The following is a 20,577-nucleotide window of genomic DNA, read 5'->3' on the forward strand; positions in this document are numbered from 1 at the left end:
TTAGCTTCATACCAAGGATATACTTCAGACCTCAATGAGGCTAGTGAGTCTAAAAGAAATGTCACCACAGATTGTACTTGGTCATGCATGTGTACTCCTGATTATTAATTGAAAGTAAGAAGGAGGAACATTAACTTCTAGGATCCTTTATTACTTTGAAAAGAGGCTGTATACAGTAATGTTAAAGTCCTGTGAACTCAAGTGAAATATTTTAAGACCATTTAGGTTATGAATAATGAGATGAATTATGTGAAAGCTAATGTTATCTGAAGCGACATATGGAAAATAATATTGTGACATCCCTTAAAAAGCTGAACGTTCCGCCAGACTTCCTCTTGTCCATCTGTCATTCTTTCAGTTTTTTTTTCCTTTTGCATGGGCTATGCTATTATTTTTGGTTGTTGTGATTAAAAGTATCTTAAGGCATCTTTTTACATCTCGTATGCATATTTTTTGTTTGAGTCATACTCAGTTTTTATATATAAAAAATAGTGTACTGGCCAGATGTATAAATGCCTTTGTTCCCACATAAGCTGGTATTGTGGTCTTCTATGAAGGAGGGGCTGGGAGTCCCTGTGCTCTTCAGTCATGCTTTCTTCACTTTAATGGGATGTTGCCTCATAGACAGATAACCTTATGAACTCAACAGGGGTTGAAATCTTGAATTCTATTCAAGTTTTTTATTCCGCCTCCTGTCAGTATATACGTGCAATTTTAGCTGTAAACGTGTTCATTCACATTTTTTTTTTTAATTTTTTTTTTTTTTAATTTAATTTATTTATGATAAGCACACAGTGAGAGAGAGAGAGAGAGGCAGAGACACAGGCAGAGGGAGAAGCAGGCTCCATGCACTGGGAACCTGATGTGGGATTCGATCCCGGGTCTCCAGGATCGCGCCCTGGGTCAAAGGCAGGCGCCAAACCGCTGCGCCACCCAGGGATCCCTCATTCACATTTTTTGTGTTTGATGCCAGCGCCAGTCTGAATTGGCGTGTATTTTTGTGAACTCTCCAAGTACAAGTGGAGTATGAATTTTCTTTCATTCATCAGAAAAGAAGAATGGGTTCTATCTGAGCAAGTTCTGCGATTTTAGGTAAATCCCATCTGTGAAGGTTGAGTTCAGATGCTGTGCCCCAGTAGAACCTGTCCAGTCTTAGAAAACACTTGGATCATTGCAAACTAGAGGCGTTAGAGGTCTGGCTATTTCCAAGTGAGAAAATCCACTTCCTGGATTTTCAAATCCTGTCTTACTCATCTGCCCAATCCTGAAAGAAAGGAAGGAAGGAAGGAAGGAAGGAAGGAAGGAAGGAAGGAAGGAAGGAAGGAAGGAAGGAAGGAAGAAGGAAAGAAAAAGGGAGCAGACATAGTAAATATATATGTATGCGTATATGTACGTATATATATATATTTTTTTTTTTAAAGATTTTATTTATTCATTCATGAGAGACTCGGAGAGAGAGGCGGAGACATAGGCAGAGGGAGAAGTAGGCTCCCTACAAGGAGTGCGATGTGAGACTCAATCCCAGACCCTGGGATCACACCATGAGCCGAAGGCAGATGCTCAACTGCTGAGCTACCCAGGCGTCCTGTAAATATATTTTTAAGTTACAGGAAACTTAACCTTTCATGAGAATGTACAGGATTGATTGTGGTGCCTGGAGGAAAGGTTTCTGCTGGCAAGTGTCTATGTTCAGTTACTTTTCTTGAAGATCACACAAGTGCTTTTCTTTAGTCTTTAATAATGTTGTCAAATGCTTACTTATATACAGGCAAGAATTCTTTGAGTATGCCTTAGCCATCCTCAGCATAGCTCAAGACTTTCTGTAAGTTCACTTAGACCAACTCATCTGATCTCTTGATATTTTCTTGAATCAAGTGACACTTAAACTAACACAGGTTTTTTGACTTGCCCTTGGTTGATTGTCACTTCTTATTTGGCTTTCTTTTTGCTATCCTTTATCCTGTGCTTTTCTTTGATATTCTTTGTGAGGGATGGTGGGTTTTGTTCCCAGGACCCATTTGAGGGCACTTTTCAGATCTCTGAAGGCTGCTTGTTGACACACTGCGTTACACCCAAGGGCTCTTTGGGATTTTTGCTTTGTTTCATGTTTTATTCTGCACATTCAATGAAAGGAACGATAGTTGACATCACTTTTCTGTGAGGGACAAATATTTCTTGCTTTCTGAAATACTTTTAGACATCCCTCTAGGAATGTGACTCATCTGTATAAGATCTGCTTTTTTTATAAAACACATAAACTTAAGCATCTTGAAAGAGTTGGTATTCACAGCAAGACCCTGGGCTAGATGGCACAAGAAACTGTCAGGAGCACTCCAGTAGGGTGGATCTGACTTGGAATCATTTTTTGAATGCAGGGTTTTATTTCATAAGTTTCTGATACTGATAAGCATAACCCCGTCTTGTGAGGTCATTTGCTTTGCTTCTCTGAAACTTGCTTGTAATACTAGCTTTAGTTTGAAATGCCCATTCCTCTTAATCTGTTTGTACATTTGAGACCAGTAACAACCAGACTTCTTGTTTCCATCTTCAAGATATGAGAGTTATTTTTCCACTTTCATTACCTCGTGCATTGTCACCAGTTGTCACCCTTTGAGTTCTTGCATTCTCGTGGTTATTGATTGCTGTTCCCCACTGGTTCTTTCTGAGTGCCAATGTAATGTGTTTGGGGCCTGGTTTGACAAAGAACACATCATTGTCCAGTGGTGGCGCTCTAACAAAAGGTGTCTCCTTTTCATTACAAATCACCTAAAGATACCAAACTGTAATTACCCCTTACTTCATAAACTATTGGAAGTCTTTTACACCCATATTTCAAGTTTATTCATATGCTTTAATTTAAGAAATACACTGTTTTTGATCTTTAGCATGCTGGAGTATGATACAGAGAACCTGAACTCTGAAGAAATTTATAGTTCTCTGCGTGGAGTTACAGAAGCCATTGAAAAGTTTAGTTTTCGAAGTCAAGAGGATCTGAACGAGCCAATTAAAAGAGATGGCAAGAAGGACTGTGATACTGTAAGTATCCCCAGGCTAGCAGAGAACTGTATTTCAATTAAGTGATAAATCTGAATACTGACCACTGTGAATACTGAACTTCATTGTTACTTTTATCTGGTAGTTAGAATAGCATTATTTTAAGAGGCCCAAAGCAACTTCATAAAATTTTGAGTAACCCTCAGCTGTCTTTGTGAAAAACGTCAACTACCTCCTCTCCCGTCTGGTTTTTGTTTACCGTGGACATATAGTTTTGCTTCTGAGATGTGATAGAAATAACAGGCCTGAGTTGGACACCCACATGGCTTTCTGGTAGTGCTCGTCTCACGCAGAGGCAGAGGGTGGTCAGGCTTCAGTACTGAAGAGACACTCTGGGCCAGTCTTGGTGCTCGAGAAGGGTCAACAGGAGAGATGGTCACACCCTCGGAGTTACTTGAAGCAAAGGGTCCAAGGGAGTTTGTCTGGACAGATGGCGGGGGGCAGCTATGAGAAAACAGAGGTGCTGTGGGCATGACAGGATTTCCCTCTGGTGGGGGCTGCAGTGGAGAGGGCGAGTGTGTTGTGGTGGTGGTGAGGTTTGGGGAAGGAGCTGCAGAGGTTGGCTCAGGAAGGGCACTCACACCCAGGGGACTTTCTACCAGTGTCTTCGCTTTCCTATGGGGTCACCAGAGAGTCTCTGAGGGATCTGTAACCAGGGAAGTGGCATGGTCACACTTATATTTTAGAAAGATTGTTGTCCCTGTGAGATGGAGAATGAGTCTGGAGGAAGTAGGGGTAGGTAGGACATGATCTGAAATATTAGAGTCAGATGTCTCTGACTAGGACTCAAGTGCTGGGGCAGTTCAGTGAGATAATATCCCAGAAGGAGAGAAAAAATGTCTATTAGTCCATTTGGAACATGATGAATTGAGTTGTGAATATGTGTGACTCGGAGGACCCATGGAATATCTGAGCATACATATCCCAGAGGTCTTTGCAGATACCAGTCTGGAGTTTAGGCTGGCCATTCAGGTAGGGGATAGAGATTTGAGAGGCGTTGACTAGTTGCTTGATGAAAACTAAAAAGTGAGTAAAATCAACCAAGTAAAAAGGGTACAGACAAAATCCAAAGAAGCATCAACGCTAAGGAGTTGGGAGAAAAGCTACAGGTTATTGTGTGGGAGACCAGGATAGTATAGTATGGTGAGAGAACTTAAGGGAGACTTTTAGGAATAGCCAAAGAGAGGGACCAGTCAGGTGTGGAGTGAAAGGGTTCCATTGAACATTCATTGTTATTTTCTATCTGCATTAAATATGATGAAGTGGAAATTGAATTGTTGAGCAGCTTCGAAACTCAGCATTTTAGCTGCTGATTACCAAAGTGTTAGCAAAGAAGCTAGAGTGGATATAAAAATGCATTAAGTGTGAAAGTTATGTCCCTTTGGCTAGTATGTCTCTTTGGCTTGGTAAGTGACCAGGCTATTAAGACAGACATCTGTAAGGATGAATGTCAGATCCACCAGGAAGATGGTTTCCAAAAGCAGGAACTTGATATAATTGCTTTGGAGCTTATTAAATTATATTTACCATAAGTGATTTTTTTTAAAGAGATATAGAGAGCTTGGGGGTGGGAGGTAGGGGGGTGAAGGGGCAGAGGCAGAGGGAGAGAGAAATCTTCAGCATGCTCCACACTCAGCTTGGAGCCTAAGACGGGGCTTGATCTCACAACCCTGAGATCATGACCTGAGCCAAAACCAAGAATCAGACACTTAACTGACTGAGCCTCCCAGGCTCTCCTCAGCCTAAGTCATTTTAAGTTCCATATCCTTTATCCAGTAATCTAACATTTGACAATCTATACTAAATAACAAACTCAGCAAAAAGAAAGAAAGTTATTATTTACAGTGTAGCTTATTTCAGCATTATCTATAAATAATAATAACAACAAAAATCAGAAACATTTTTTAAAAAACGGGAATAGTTGAGTAAATCTTATTAGGATACAAATGGAAATATTTATATGGGACCTTTATACTGCGAGGAAAGCAAAATATATGAGAGTATGTGCTCTGTGATCCCCACTCTGCAAAATCTGCATGAAGATAAGGACTGGGATAATACACAAGTTTAAAAAGTAAGATTTTGTTTTGTTTTGTTTTGGTTAAAAGTGATTAGAATTAGGATAGTTTAGCTTTATTTTTTAAATGTCTCAAGTTTTTTAAAACCTTTCTCTTTTTCTAATTTATTTCATTACAATAATATCTATTTTACTTTGAGAAAAGAGTTCCAAAGAGAAAAAATTTAAATCATCCATGAATCATCTTCCTATAGAGAGAAAAGCCTGAAGTCTTATTTTGTTCATGTCTACCCATATATTACATATCCTTTTTAGATCTTAATAGCATAAAATCTTTTTTGGCATTACTTAATACCTAATGTATCCCAGCAGTTCCACTAGATGTATGTCTAAAAGAACTGAAAGAAGGGACTTGAACAGATACCCGTAGAGGTTACCAGGGCCAGGAAGGGCGAGGAATTATTATTTAATGGGTATAAATTTTGGTTGGGGAAAATGAAAAGGTTTGCCCAACATATAATATTACAAAATACCATGACTGTTTTTAATGTCACCGTCTTTGTACCTATAAATTAAATGATTAAAATGATTTACATATGATTAGCCATAATTTTAAACTGGCTTTTTTTTTTTGGCCACAATTTTTAAAAATGCATACAAACAAGATGAAAGAGATGTATCTTGTCAGCAGCACAAGTGAAAAACATGCCACCAGAATCACCAGTGTGGCCCGGCTGCCTGGATATGGCTCCACCATTGTTACATAGTCAGTGTTGGGGGTGAGGAGAAGTGAAGGCTTTGCTTTGTTCCCAGCAGTCAGCCCATGCTTGCTTGGTTATAGTACCTCCCTGCAAAGGGAACCAGACAGACAGGCGGCACTCCTCAGGAGTGGGGAGTCAGGAACATGCTACAAGGATACAAGGACACCAGGGGGTGAATTCATTGAGGACGAGTCTCAGAATATATGAGGAAGAAAAGAATTTCAGAAAATACCAACAAAGCCTAAACAAGAGTCATGGGTGTCCGGGGGAGGATGTGCCTCTCAGATACTGAGCTCCCCACTGCTAGAGATTAGTAAGCATTATTTGGCTCACCACTTTTGGGGGGATATGTAACAGGAGCTCACAAATGGTTGAGCTGCTTTTAGATCTTGTGGTGAGAATCCAGAGAGCATCTAGCATTGGTGATGTATCAGGGCATCACTGAGAAAACCCTGCTGCTCGTGAAGAAAGTGATGGGCAGCAGTGCTGGCACATGAAATTCCGGGAGAAATGTGTGCATAAAAGTCATCACCAAGTACACAGTCAGACGTATGTGTAATTTAATGAATGAAGAGATGAAAACATAAGCATATTCGGTTCCTGTTAAGGTAGTTTATGCATTAGGTGTTTGCAGATTGAAGCCCTCTTAACTGTCCCTTTGTTGGTGGCCAGATTTCAAGTGAGAGATCTGGTTCTCCTGATGCTTCTGAAAATGTAAAGGAAGAGTTTGGTAAAAGTCCTAAAGAGGAACTGACCACGTGCTGTGCTCCAGGTGTCCCGCGATGGTGGAGTTGCCTCGCCTGCCACTGAGGGTCGGGGAGGCAGTGATGTGGTGGAAGGAGGCAGAACGGCTCTGGATAACAAGACATCCCTCCTCAACACCCAGCCTCCACGTGCCTTCCCGGGGCCGCGAGTGCGAGACTATAATCCCTATCCCTACTCCGACACCATCAACACCTATGACAAGACAGCCCTGAAGGAGGCCGTGTTTGATGATGACATGGAGCAGCTTCGAGATGGTTCGCCATTTTTTTTTTTACTTGATTCCTCTCCATCTGAAAGTACTTTCTTTGAGGCTTTCTCCTCTTGTCAGAGCAGCTTGGGGTGGACAGGGCAAACCTAAATGATTTGTTTGATCTGTTCTGGTTAGCTGCTTGTTCAGCAACTATTTCATTGAGCTCCTACCATGTGCTAAGCCATGGAAGGAACAGTGTCTGCCCTCTGGAAGCTTACAGACCACTCACAGAGGCAGTCGTGAAACAGGAGTCACACAGCTGACCTAAACTTGGAGTTGTGACACTGTGTGGTGAAGGCAGGTCAGCTGTACCCAGGAGGGAAGGCTTCCCCAGGGAGCCAGGGTCTGAGTGGAGGTCAGAAGCACGAGGGGAGTAGTAGTTAGATACTCCTTTCTGGCAGCAAAGGCACAAGACAGCCCAGCACAGGCTCAGCATTCAGGCTCCGCGTTCATAGAGGCCCCACTATGCACTCTCCCTGTGGGAACTATGGGAATGTGATCCTATAGCACCACTGAGAGCCTCCTTTCTCACACCAGCATTTTCACCAGATCTTCCTGGAGCTGCTTTAGGCTGACTTCTGTCCTGAGGTTCAGAGACAGGGGATCTAGCGTATACTGAGCTCCTGTATTTCCATCTGCTTGCTGCCCAACTCAGTGTTTTACATATAGATCTAATGGGATAGAGGGAATTCTTCCCATTTCACAGGTTAAGAAACTAAAGGTTCAGAAAGCTTAAATGACTTACCCAAATATAACATACTTGATATGGAACAGAACTAGTCTGCTGTGTTATTTTGTTTTCTGACACTTGTGTTAAGACCAGTGTCCATTGTTGAGTAACAAGTGAGTAAAGTGCATTGGTAAGATGGTATTTTTATCAGGAACTTAATTCTTTCCTTTTCACCTGATTGTCATGTTCATTTAATAGCCATTTTTTAAAAAGTTAGATATATGCACTTTGTTCCCAAGCCTTTTGTTTTATTTTTCAATTCTGAATGGAGGATTAAATCAGAACCCTACTCTCAAGAGTTAGCATTCACTGTGTGCCATGAAGTGTTATAGCTTCCTGGGGACAAGGAGGCAAATGAGACACAGTCCCTGGCCTCAGAAGACACATGTCCTGACAGGACCCAGGGAAGGACTTTTAGATGATTCCTTCTGTTTTTCTGAATTAAGAGGGGGGGCAAAAGATGGAAAGGAAGGGTAAAAATGTTGGTATTGGTACTTGATACCTGTTCTCACATCTCTTTCTATATTTGGTGAGGCGGTGTAAAGAGGGTGTAAAGAGTGAAGTGGTACCAAGCAGAGTGGAGAGCATGGCAGCAGTGATGGAGGAGAGGCTGCCTCGGGAGAGCAGAGAGCGATGGAGGGGAGTTGAGCATCACCAAGGCCAGGTGTTCCCCGGGGTACATGTCTGGTGATGGGACTTGTTTCGCTGTCTCTTCAGTGCCCATTGACCATTCTGACTTGGTGGCCGACCTCCTGAAAGAGCTGTCCAACCACAACGAGCGGGTAGAGGAACGGAAAGGCGCCCTGCTGGAGCTGCTCAAGATCACTCGGGAAGACAGCCTGGGCGTCTGGGAGGAACATTTTAAGACCATTCTGCTCCTGCTGCTGGAGACGCTCGGGGATAAAGATGTGAGGCCCCGCCCCTTCCTCATCTTGACATTCCCCCTTCCCATGGGACAGGTTATTGAGTCCTGCTCTCCTTGTGTTTGGCTTCGACTTTATCTTCTGTATTGTGCCTACTGTTGACATCAAAACATTTGTCAGAGAGAGGCCCCATTCTCGGCTTACTATATGCAAGTGTTTTCTGTAACCAGATAGGACCTGGTAGAAAACCTGTTCCTGCTTTAGGTTACTTTGTTGAACCCAAATTTCTTGCAACTTTGTTAGCATGGAGTGGTTTTTCACAGTGAGCTTTTTTTCTGTTTCATGTGTGACTAAGAAAGAGGGAAGTTCATTTTTTAAAAGACCCTATTGGATGCTGCCTCCATGAAATTCTGTGTAGATTCAGCCCTGCATATATGAGCAGTGCCAGTCATCGTCATTGGTCAAGCAACAAGTGTTAGATATCTTCTATTATTTTCAAAATAAAAAACTCTCTTTGCACCGTGACATTTAAACGTGGCCCATGAGGCATTTGTGCCGTGCCTGGTCTGTAATCCACACATGGCACTGTGCAAGATGACTCTGAAAGGAGGACTAACCTGGTCAGAGCCCTGCCTTCTCCCATCTGAGCGCTCATCGCTTATACAGAGACAGCAACATATGTTGGGAATTGTCTATATTCAACTCTAGATGTAAAAGTCTATCTCTGCCCCGGGCTTTGTGTCAGCTGGCAGAGGTAGCAATGAAGCCAGCGTGGTGAAGAGTTCAGGGGCAGGACCAGGTGGATTTGGAGGAATCTCAACACAGCCCACGGTAAAGATCACCTTGGGGTCATGTTGATGGAAGACAGGTGCTGGAGGGTTGGGGAGTGTCATGATGACTCTGATTTCTTTCTGATGCTTCAGGTTAATGGTTTGGTGTAGGGGTGAGTACACAAGAAGTACAGTGACAAAAAAGCTGTATTAACTTCCCTTACAACAAAGTATTGGCTGCCGAAGCATATCTGCCTGGTCAGGCTTTGTTGGGTGATAAAGTGATGTCGTGTAGAGGGCAGGTAGATGGTGTGTTAGTGTGTGAACTGTACAGATGAGTGACGAAGAAGCAGGATGTACTTTTTGGCTCTGTTTGGTGTAAACCTCATTTTCTTTTATTGAGATTAGGAGTCTGTTTGCAGTGGCTTTCCTCCAAATGGTGAGTCTCGGGCCTCAGACAGCTCAAGGCGTGTACACATTCCCTTCCCTTGGTATCTCAGCACACAGAAGGTCAAGAGTAAGGACAGGTCTGCAGTGCTCTCTCTGTCCGCAGTCTTAAAGGTCTTAAAGGTCATATGGATGAAATGGTTACATGCTTTTTGCCTGTTCTTTTTGTAACTTTTACAAAAGGGTAATTTGCATATTTAAGCCTCAGGAAATCTGGACATTCCCCAGGAGATTGATAATGAACTTAGATGCATCATCTTCATTTGGTCTCATTTGGTCCTCACTTGGCTCAGTCCAGAAACCTTCATCAGGTCCCTCTCAGGTGCTGGGTCCTGGGAATGTCGGCATCAGCACAGCGCCTGCCTCATGGAGGTATCCGCCTCAGCCTGTGCCTTGTAAACAATGTGATCTGTGTTGAGGTGCCAGCAAAGTGCCAGGGAAGCTCGGGGCTGGGTGCTTGGCCCTGCCGGATGCTGCCGGCTAGTAAGTTCAGTGAAGCACTGGGTGTTGCTTGCTAATGTCTTCCTTTCCTCTTACACTCCAGCATTCCATCCGAGCACTAGCACTGAGAGTTTTACGGGAAATTCTGAGAAACCAGCCAGCAAGATTTAAAAACTACGCCGAGCTGACCATTATGAAGACTCTGGAAGCCCATAAAGACTCCCATAAGGAGGTGAGCCAGGCCTCTGGCCTAGGAATACTGAGCAGATGGGTCTGGGGATGCAGTGAAGATGTGGGAAGAGAGGAGTGTGGATCACTGTGCAGCCTAAGACAGGGAGTCGCTCCCTTTGAGCTTGGCCCAGACCATGCTACAGGGCAAAGAGCCCACTGCTAGCATGATGGCTGACCCCAGGTGTGGTTGCAGGCATGGTGCCTCTTGGTAGGTTCCCAACTCCCTTTCTACGTGTACAGAAACTCACCTGTTCCACTGCCCTGTCCCTGAGAGATTTCCCAAATCAGTGGTTCCTCTTGCATGGTCAAAAGGAGGGCTGTAGATGTCTGCCATTTACTGGTGGCATTTGGCACCCACCAGACTGGTGTTGGGAGATTGCAGTGGGCTTGGGAGACACAAATGTGCAAGTGCCAGGAGCAGCTCTTCCTTGTTCTACAACTTCGACAGATTCTTTCAGCTTCTGTGCCTCAGTGGGCTTGTGTATAAGATAGAAGTTGGTACTGTCATAGTTTCTTGTGAGAATTAAATGAGACAGCCAGGGACGTCTGGGTAGCTCAGTTAGTTATGCATCTGACTCTGGGTTTTGGCTCAGGTCATGATCTCAGGGTCCTGGGATCCAGCACCATGTGGGGCTCCATGCTCAGTGTGGACTCTGCTTGAGATTCTCTCCTTCTCCCTCTCCCCCTCTCACTCATGTTCTCTCTCTTTCTCTCAAAGTAAGTAAATAAATCACAAATAAGTCAAACAGCCAGGGAGGGTTCCTGGGCTGTGTATAATGACAGGTGCTACACCACATTGGTCTTCCTCCCTTTCTTCCCCTCTCATTGTGCCTGTGAGATCCGGAAAAATGCTAGCAAACTGTCCTGGCACCTCAGATGCCTCCTGGAGAGCCAGAAGGACGTGTTTCTATTCCCCACATGTGTACGACTGGCCTTGAAGGGATATGCAACAAATCCTCATCCACTCGCTTACTGAATTGTCTGGCCCCTATGGCCCACCAGTCCCTTGATGTCTAGAAACCTATGGAGAATAGTGGATGGAGCTTTCCTAAGTACAACACCCTTCGGAAAAGAAGGCACTGTGGAAGATAGGACTGTGTACTTAGAACTTTAGAAAACTTGAGTGGATTTGACCCCAAAGTGAGACATAACCACTTGTTCAGTTCATTCTCCACTCCCACGTGACTCTCATGAACACATTCATGGATTAAGGGAATTGCAGTGAGAACAGTTTTTACAGGTCTACAAAAAGAATCTGGACCCTAAAATCATGGTTTTTCTCTGTTTAGTGGTTACATGGCTGCCAAACAATGACAGATTTGATCCGGAATTCGCCCCACAGTTGCATACATAACAAGAGTCGGGGTCTCATGCTCTGTCTAGGCATCTCTGCCTGATAGTCCTAGCATGACACAATTTCATAAGTGATAGGTTTGTGTTCAGACTGATAGTGTATGCTCCCGAATTCTGGCTTAGTTGTGTGATAGTGAAAATCACTCATGTTTGAACAGATCACTTTCCCTTTACAATAACTCATTTTAAAAATGTAAGGACCAGTTGAGCTAATATAGCCAACACTATTACTTCTGAGCAAGGAAAGAGGGTCCCCCAAATGCCACGGTTTGTCAGGTGATGCACAGCAGTCATTGGCAGAACCAAGATGTGAAGCAGGTCATGTGTTTCTTTTAAGGGGCCTGACCTGGCCTGACCTGTGCTGGCCTTTTTTTTTTTTTTTTTTTTTTTTTAACCATAATAGCGTCTCCTTAATGAGAATATATGATCAAAAAATGAAGTAAGGGGTGCCTGGGTAGCTCAGTCAGTTATGCATCCGACTCTTGGTTTCAGTTCAGGTCATGATCTCAGGGTCATGAGATCGAGCCTCTCATTGGGCTCCATGTTGAGCATGGAGTCTGCTTGAGAGGCTCCTCCTCTCTCTGCCTCTCCCATTCTCATGCTCGCTCGCACTCTCTCTCTCTCTCTCAAATAAGTAAATAAATAAATCTATCTTAAAAAGAAGTCATGTTGATTTTTTTTTTTTTTTTTGCAAATATCTGATGTCAGTTATTTCCTCAGTAGAGGATATAGGTAGAATGTGGCATCAAGGTGAAACCCTTGACTAAGTGTGTGGCACTTAGTACCTATCCCCTTGGAAGATGCCTGTGCTTAAAGTCAGCATCCTGATCTGAAACTTTGACACTCTGACCCTAAGAAGTACAAGTGAGCAGAATTAAATCATCTCTTTGCTTTTAGCCGTTTTCTTGAGGGATCTCGTTTTAGGGGTTTTTTCCTTCCTGTAAAATGAGAAATTTCGGAGAGAAAATTCTTATGTGTGAAGTCCTTTCAGTTGCCTAAGGGACGTGCCTATTGCTTAAAGTAAACCTAGCAGTGTTCACTTGTCATGGAATTGGAGTAACCTGGGTCTCCACGCTGCTGTCACTGATTGCCTGATAAAGCAGGTAGGGAAAACACTGTGTTCCAAATAAAGGAGTGCCTACTGGCAGGCCTCCCCTGCTTTGCGTACCTTCACGCTCACCTTGACTTGGTGCCCTTGGCGTTCTCCTTGTGAAGCCTCATTCTGTCCCTTGGCCAGAAACTCCCAGTGACCGGTACTGGTCCTACAGAGGCGGAGTCTGCCCTCCCAGCTAATTAGTATTTCCCAAGTATGTTCATTCTTTGGAGCGCTCCTGGAACTTCCATCTCATAGGAAGCTAGGGGGTTTTGTATTCACAGACAGAACCCAGGTTTTCGCAGGACATGAAGGACATGAGACTCAGCAGGCTGACACAAACCACTCTGAGACCTCAGCACCAGATGACCTCCCGCACCCGCATTGGTGGCAGCCATGCCACAAGACACCTTACAATTGTTCCGGGACTGCAGCAGTGAGAAAAGTTCTTAAGGAAGATGAGCAGGGCAGGGCTAACGATAAGATGGCTTGTATTCCCATCCTTTGAGCAAAAGTCTGGTTTCTCAGGATCTTTTAAGAGGAACAGTCCATGCAAAACATTTCTGTTACATGTTGAAAATATACCGTGCTAGGCCTCACTCAGACCTCACCCATCTTCAGCTGTGCAGACCCAGTAAAGCACCATGGGGGAATTAGACACCACTTCAGAGTTTCTATTTAGGAAGTTGGTGTGAGTCAGTTTAGACACGTTTTCCTGTTCCTTACTTGAATAAGTACATCTCCTTCATTATCTCACTCCTTGTTTTTTATCTTTTTAGTAAATAAATTTTGCTACTGAGTTTCAGTGACTCATTAACAAAGTCACTGTGGTTTTTCAGTAGGGTTAGGTCATGGCAAACATCTTAAAGTGCTCATTATTGGTAGGAACTTTCAGAAATCTGAAGCTCATTTTCTGTTTTGAAGGAAAACTTCAAAAAAAAAAAAAACTTCATTGATTTTAACTCTTCTCATCTTAGAATTTGCAGTCTATTCAGGCTGGTGCTGAATATCTCCTTCATCGATGAAGAGGGATTTGATAAGAGAATTGATGGTATGAATGGCTTCTGGGGTCAGCATGGGGTATGACTCCTGAGGCAGGAAACCTGGTGTTTAGACCAGCTTGTGTCCTGTCCAGCTGCGTTGTTGGGTCTCATCATCTGTATATGACCCTGTAAAACATGACTGTCATAAAACCCAAAGGCATGACGGTTTGGAAAGTGTCGGATGCCGCATGAGTATCGCCACATGAAACTGGTTTTAGACATCCTTATCTTCTTCTGAAGCACCTCTTTCTTGGTAAACAATTGGCACACTAATTATGAATCATTTTATACACATGTGATGTAAGAACAGCTATTGTTCCCAGGAATTATGTCTTACATAGAGACCCAGATTTGAAAGTGCTTGGTAAATGTTTATTTAAACTGGAAAGAAGCACCAACTCTATATCTTGAAGATATTCTCTAATTGAAACTTTTTGATCTCTAGGCTTAGTTTTTCTTGAACTTGTCCACATTAGTGAATATTGGGTTATATTTATCAATTAAAGAAGAAAATATTAGCATCACAATATGTCCTGCACTGGGTCACCAAACATTTCCTGCCATGCACAAAGACTTGGGTGTGCCGGGCATCACAGCCCAGCCTCGGGTGTTTTGATTTCCTTGGGGAAGTTGGATTCTTAGATAAAATATAAAACAATGTTTTGTCTTTTAGGGTTCTCTTTTTAAATCATTTCTAGTTAATTGTATGTTTTAGGATTTCAAGGAATTAATTTTTAAAATAAAACATTTGAGGAACTAGAGTTCTTGCTTCCGCTTTACCCTGCTGGTGTGGTGGGTCTCATGTAGTCCTTTTGACAGATATGGCAAGAGAAGAGCAGTAGTGTGTCAGAGGGAAGACATTTTATTTTAGCGAGCTGATAATTCTCTTTCAGATTCTACCAATTAAAGTCACTATCTGGGATCCCTGGGTGGCGCAGCGGTTTGGCGCCTGCCTTTGGCCCAGGGCGCGATCCTGGAGACCCGGGATTGAATCCCACGTCGGGTTCCCGGTGCATGGAGCCTGCCTCTCCCTCGGCCTATGTCTCTGCCTCTCTCTCTCTCTCTCTGTGACTATCATAAATAAATAAAAATTGAAAAAAAAATAATAAAGTCACTATCTGACCACGACTTAACCAGATCCTCTACACTCTGGAATGGTCCTTAGAAGCCTCTCTGGGGGCAGCAGCCGTGTGTCAGTTGGCTCTGCAGAACAATGCATTATGTGGACCTGGAGAAATTACTTCACCTCTCCAGACCTTGGTTTTTCTTATCTGTTAGTGCAGGGAGTGGATTAGATGATTATCTGGGTCTCATCTAGCCTCAAAGTACTAAAAGTTGCTATTGAGTAACAAATCTTAACCCTTGTAGGTTCTAAATATGCACCTTTTCCCTGACTCAGTCTCAGGATGTGGCTAGAAACCCTATTTCCTTTGCAAGTTTTTGCTTTTTAACAGAAAGGCAAAACCAGAAACCTATATAATCATGGAAAGGTTAATAGTTGCCAAGCCAACAGTCTGACACTAATAGCACAAACTCTGGTAAATGTTTTATTATTGGAGGCAGGAGGTGGGGGGCAGGGGGCAGGGCTCCAGTCTTCAAGGAGCTCATGGTTTAGTTGAGGTTAAAGCAAACATGGTTCAGAGTGAGAAGCCCTAGGAGTTTGAAGTGGGCTGGAAGAGTCCAGGAAAACTGCCTGAGGTAGTTAGAACCCGAGATTGGCTGCAAGGAGTAGTTAGGGAGATGATTCTAACAGTGAGCTGGGCAGCACAGCCAGGAGGAAGGAGCATGGGCTTCAAAGACATGCCTGGGTTGACTCCCTGAGACCCAGACTGCCGTCGTGTTCTGAACGTCAAGCAGAGATACCGTGTTCTACCTCAAAGAGGTTGTTGTGAGGTGCCAAGCAGAGGGTCTGGTTCTGAATGGCAGCGCCAGCTGCCGTTGCAGTGTTATTCAGGGTGAGGGAGCAGCTGCTCCCCTCTGGTGGACTGGCCCTCCTAGGAGGCGGACGTGACTCCTGCCCTTTAGCTCCTGTAGCTTCAGGAAAGTCCGCCTACTCAGAAACAGGCAAGAGGGCCATTGTTCAACATCAGAGTGTTGAGTTGAGACTTTGAAGTCCTGGGTTCTCATCCTCCTCCTGCCTTTTACTGGGTACGTGACTGTGGGCAAGCCCCAGGTGCGTTTGGGTCTCTAGAACACACGTACACTGGGTCAACCAGGGTAGCAGGGATGTGTCCTGCCCTGTAGGGCTCATTGCTAAAAAACCGAAGGGACTATCCTTTCTCTCTTTTTCCACTGAAGAAAGTAGGCAGATGCTGACAGAATTGTTGGCAAGCTTTTTACATTATATACAAAGCAGATACAACTGCACTTTCCTAAATACGTCTAAGAAGGCTATTTAAATTTAAATGAGTGGGACTCCTGGGTGACTCGGTGGTTGAGCGTCTACCTTTGGCTCAGGGGGTGATCCCAGAGACCCAAGATTGAGTCCCACGTTGGGCTCCCTGCATGGAGCCTGCTTCTCCCTCTTCCTGCGTCTCTGCCTCTATGTGTGTATCTCATGAATAAATAAATAAAATCTTTTTTAAAATAAAATAAATTTGGGTGAGCAAACTTAACCCAGTGGAAAGCACAGCTTTAGTCTTGGGGCTGCTGCATGGCCAAATCTATCCAGGTCTACTCTAGAGTAGCTGTCACTTGTCCCCTTCAGGTAGGAAAACACCATGAGATTTGAGAGATGGACATTGGAGATGCAGTGGAGGAGGCTTCTGTGTGCTGCCCAGGTTCCCATCTGAGATTTAGGTGGTCTCTTCCATCCCTCCTGAGAGACTGGCCAGTCCTGTATCTGTGGTATCCTCCTAGGCTCTGGACCCTTCTGACTCCTCAGCACTTTCTCCTCTTGGTCCTAATTCTGCCCCTTGGGGTAGGACAGGAGTCTCCCCCTTAACTGCCTTAATGCATTTGAGAGAGTGTGTGTTGCTCTGAGTCTGCCTTCCAGGCAGGGATGTGATGGTCCTCTTGCTAGACATCATTTCATTCAGACTTGGCCTCCTGAAATTTTTCGTGTGTGGTTTTTTTTTTTTTTTCCAAGGAACAGCATGTGTCAAGTAGGGGTGGAAATAAGACTATATATAACCCAAGATAAGAAAATTCTTGGTTTACATTCTTCCCCTAATGTTTCTGATGAGGGAACCTGAGGCTTGGAAGGTAGAAGAAATTTCTCCCCAGACTGTCTCACTAGCTGATGATAGAATCAGGTCCAAAACTCAGGCCTATGGATGTTGAACCTGGAGCTTTTTTTCTTTCCTCCCTCTGTTATGGTACTGAGCCTAGCTAAGTGAGGACCCACAGGCAGGTCCCGGCCCATGCTGGCACTCTACCGTAACCCTGGCATTTATAGCAGTGCCAATCCCTCACCTGTGGCCGACTCCCACCAGGATCCTGGTGGATCCCAAAACTCTGTGTGGATCCCATTTGTATAAGGTCTTTCCAGCTTTTCCCCAGAAGGTGGCATCATGCTTTTTCTTAGCTTCCACAGGATTACAGCACAAAACTATGTATGCCCCACCCGGAAGACTCCTTTGATTGTCATTGTTTAGGAACATTTGCTTGTTGTTTTTTCTTTTTTTTTTTTTATGCATTAAAAAATTTCTTTTTTAATTGAACCAATTTTTATGGCATGTCTGTGACAGAGCCAAATCAAACTTTGTGAACTTAAAACACAAAATCCAAATTTTTGACAGGTTCTGTGCTCTAGAAGAAACCTTATCTTTAAGCAAACATTCATTAATATTCTGAGTAATGATCTCATTTTTTTTAAAAGTTAGTTGAGGAGATTATGCTTTTTCTAGCTAGCTACTATTATTTCACTAACTTTGAAAAGAAAGAATCCTTATGTTCCTAATCAGACTGTAGCAAAATCAGACTTGGAACAGTTTTGATCACTTCAAGGTGGATTATAACCTGCTTGATGCTGCTTTGTCATAAATATGCCCCATCCCCCTTTTTAAAATCCTTACCACTTCTGGCCACCTTGTCTACTAAAAAGTATTGTTCTCCTTTTTTTTTTTTTCTTTCTAGTGCCCATGTTTACTTTTGCTGTCTGTTTGCTTACATTTATAATCTTTGCTTCTTATGTTACATAGAACACAGAGGCAAAACCTAAAGTTCACCGTGATTGAGGCAGCTTGCCAAAAATGATATCTGTCCTGGGAAACTTTCTGTAACCTCAGGAAGAGAGAAGGCCTCAAACCTGCCATCTTGAAGTACACCTTCTGGATTTTTATTTTCAGATATTTTTTTGTAAACCTTTTTACATTAGGTACATTCGATTAAATGCTTCACGTGGGTGACATGGGGAATTGGTGGAGTTTTATAAGAGGAAGTTTGCCTTGGGTTTGGGTTTCAGCCCAGCAGATGTGAAAGTCTGGGCCTAGCATCTGACTGTAGGTAGCTCCCTTTCAGCTGAATGACAAGAGAGCACGGAGAGGCAGGAGGGGAGGAGAAGGACACCTTAACGATGAGATGGAGTTCTCACCGTGAGGGTCGGGGGGTGGGGGGCATATTGGGTTGGTCCCGCCAGGACTGTTAAGTGGCGCTGTGACCCTTGAATCCCAGGCTGTTTCCAAGCCTGTCTTTGCACCCACTGAGCTGCTGCCCAGCTCCCAGCAGGATCTTCAGCATGGATTCCTGTGCATCAGTGTTTTTTGCCTTGGCTCTCTCTGTGTAGTCACCCAGCGTTTCCTGACCCTGCTATTTTTTTACCCACGTTTGAAAATTAAGATACAAGTTTCCTCACTCAGTACCACACTTCCTGAGCAGTATGTTAGGGTACTTACAAACAGTGGTTTCACACAGCAGAAGGGCATGGGTTTCCCTGTGAGAGCATGGTCTCCCTGTGAGAACAGCTTAGAAAAGAGATGGACAGCCCCCCCACCCCCCAACACTTCCACTGTCTGCTTAGCGGTGCGGAACTCAGCCACGTGCCTAGTACACCATGGACATAGAGCAACCAGAGGGATGTGCGTGTGCTGAGGAGGAAGAGAAGCACTTTATCTTAAGGTAATTCGTGGCATGGTGGTAGTCTTCTAAGAAATACACTGCCCCCTCTTCAAACAGTTGATTACTAGAAAAAGTGAACCTGAACCAGAGTCTCTTTTCCAAAGGACAGAGCTGTTGCCTTTCAGGCGTGACACCTGGAATGGAACCCTCTAGGCCTTCCACAGTTGATTTTGCCCAAGGCTCAAGTTGGTCATTTATAGATATCTTGCTTCCTCCTCATTTTCTGGGCTAGCTCTTCGGTTGGAACATGTAAATGCAAATCAGTGAGGCATGCCCCAGAGGTGACTTTGCCAGTCATGAGCATTTTTAAAAATACATACACTGTGGGGGAATTCATTTGACAAACATTCACTGAGCACCTCGTGTGTATTGGACATGACACTGGGCGCAGAGGGTGAAAGTATGACTGAGATAAGATCTCGCCTTCAGGGGACTTAGAGTGTACTGGGAGAGACCACTCCAGCTGGGTGTTTGAGTGCAGTGATGAAGGTGTGCACTCGAGGCTTCCCAGAGCCATACTACAGCCAATGAGTCCTGAAGGGTGACCTGGGCCAGCCAGGTGAAGAGCACAAGTGAGCAACAGTGAGGAGGAGTGGAGAGGGCTAGTCCAGGGCTCTGAAAAGTGGCCTGCAGGGCATGTGCAGGGTGAGCCCTCAGCTTGACCAGGGCACAGGGAGGGCATAAACCCCACTAAATGGGCAGGCAGGAGCCAAGCCTTGCTGGCCTTGCATGCCGTCTTGACAGACTTGGGCCTTGTTTTGGGTTAGCTTCTTAGAGAGTCTTGGCAATGTCCCACCCACTTGATGTGGGTGCTAGGCCAGGTCGGAGGGGTCCTCTGGTCAGAGCTCAGCTCTCTTGGTGGCCTCAGAGCCCCTGGATCCTCCACTCTGCCCTTGGGGGCCCCTTAGCTGCAGGCAGTGGTAGGTTGTCTCTCTTACTCCAGTATTTGGTCAGAGTTGTCATTTTTTAAATCCCCATTTTAGAATTTTTTAAAAATTGAGGCTCAGACCGATTGAGCATCTTGCCAGAGGAATGAACTCAGGTTTGTCTGCCACATGGTGCTCAGAGACTGAGAATGTGCCCATGCAACTCTGGGGTTGCCCTTCTTGGGCTGAAAGGTTAAAGGTCATGTGTGCACACCAGGGCCACCTGTGTGGAAAAAGCTGTGCCTTTTGAGATTGATTGAGGAGATTGATTTGGCAAGAATAAAATCACAGTGGGCTGTCTTTAAATCGTCTCATTGTCCTATATATGTAAAGTGGAGGGCGATGAACTCAGTGTGACTGAGTGCATGCCTGCTGACAGGGCAGTCTGCTTGCTTGTATTGAGGTACCTGGGGAGGCTGAGCTCACTGCCTGGCTAACCCAGACCACTTGCCTACTGCGAAGGAGGCAGAGGCATGGTGGGCTGGCTCTGCATGACCAAGGGCCCTTGAACCAGAAGGCATCCCTGCAGAACACCCAGGAAGCCTTCCCCAGACATTCGTTTTGCGTCACGTCCCTCACCAACTTCCTTTCATCTACTGGCCAACTGCAGGATGCTCTACAGGTAGAGAGCTGCTGCTCCCCACCCTCCGGTCCCTGTTTGCTTTTGTTGCCTGGTCCACAGCCCCCTGGGGCTTTGTAACCTCATGCTGCCCCTCTGCACAGAGTGGCCCACCCTGCCCAGCACCTTGAGGCGGGGACTCCAGGGCCCACCGTC

General features: G+C 44.5%; 1 protein-coding gene across 23 annotated transcripts in view; it reads left to right on the plus strand.

Moving 5' to 3' along the window:
• The window catches only part of CLASP1 (cytoplasmic linker associated protein 1), a 267,481-nt gene that overhangs the window by 228,488 nt on the left and 18,416 nt on the right, over nt 1–20,577 (plus strand). For all 23 annotated transcript variants that reach the window (XM_049097164.1, XM_049097165.1, XM_049097167.1 and 20 more), the window contains 4 exons: nt 2,886–3,036; nt 6,605–6,851; nt 8,295–8,485; nt 10,202–10,330. In XM_049097164.1, coding sequence (XP_048953121.1) covers nt 2,886–3,036; nt 6,605–6,851; nt 8,295–8,485; nt 10,202–10,330 — 718 coding nt within the window. The remainder of the gene's footprint in view (nt 1–2,885; nt 3,037–6,604; nt 6,852–8,294; nt 8,486–10,201; nt 10,331–20,577) is intronic.

Source organism: Canis lupus, chromosome 19 (genome assembly GCF_003254725.2).
Source record: "Canis lupus dingo isolate Sandy chromosome 19, ASM325472v2, whole genome shotgun sequence".
Classification (NCBI taxonomy): domain Eukaryota; kingdom Metazoa; phylum Chordata; class Mammalia; order Carnivora; family Canidae; genus Canis; species Canis lupus.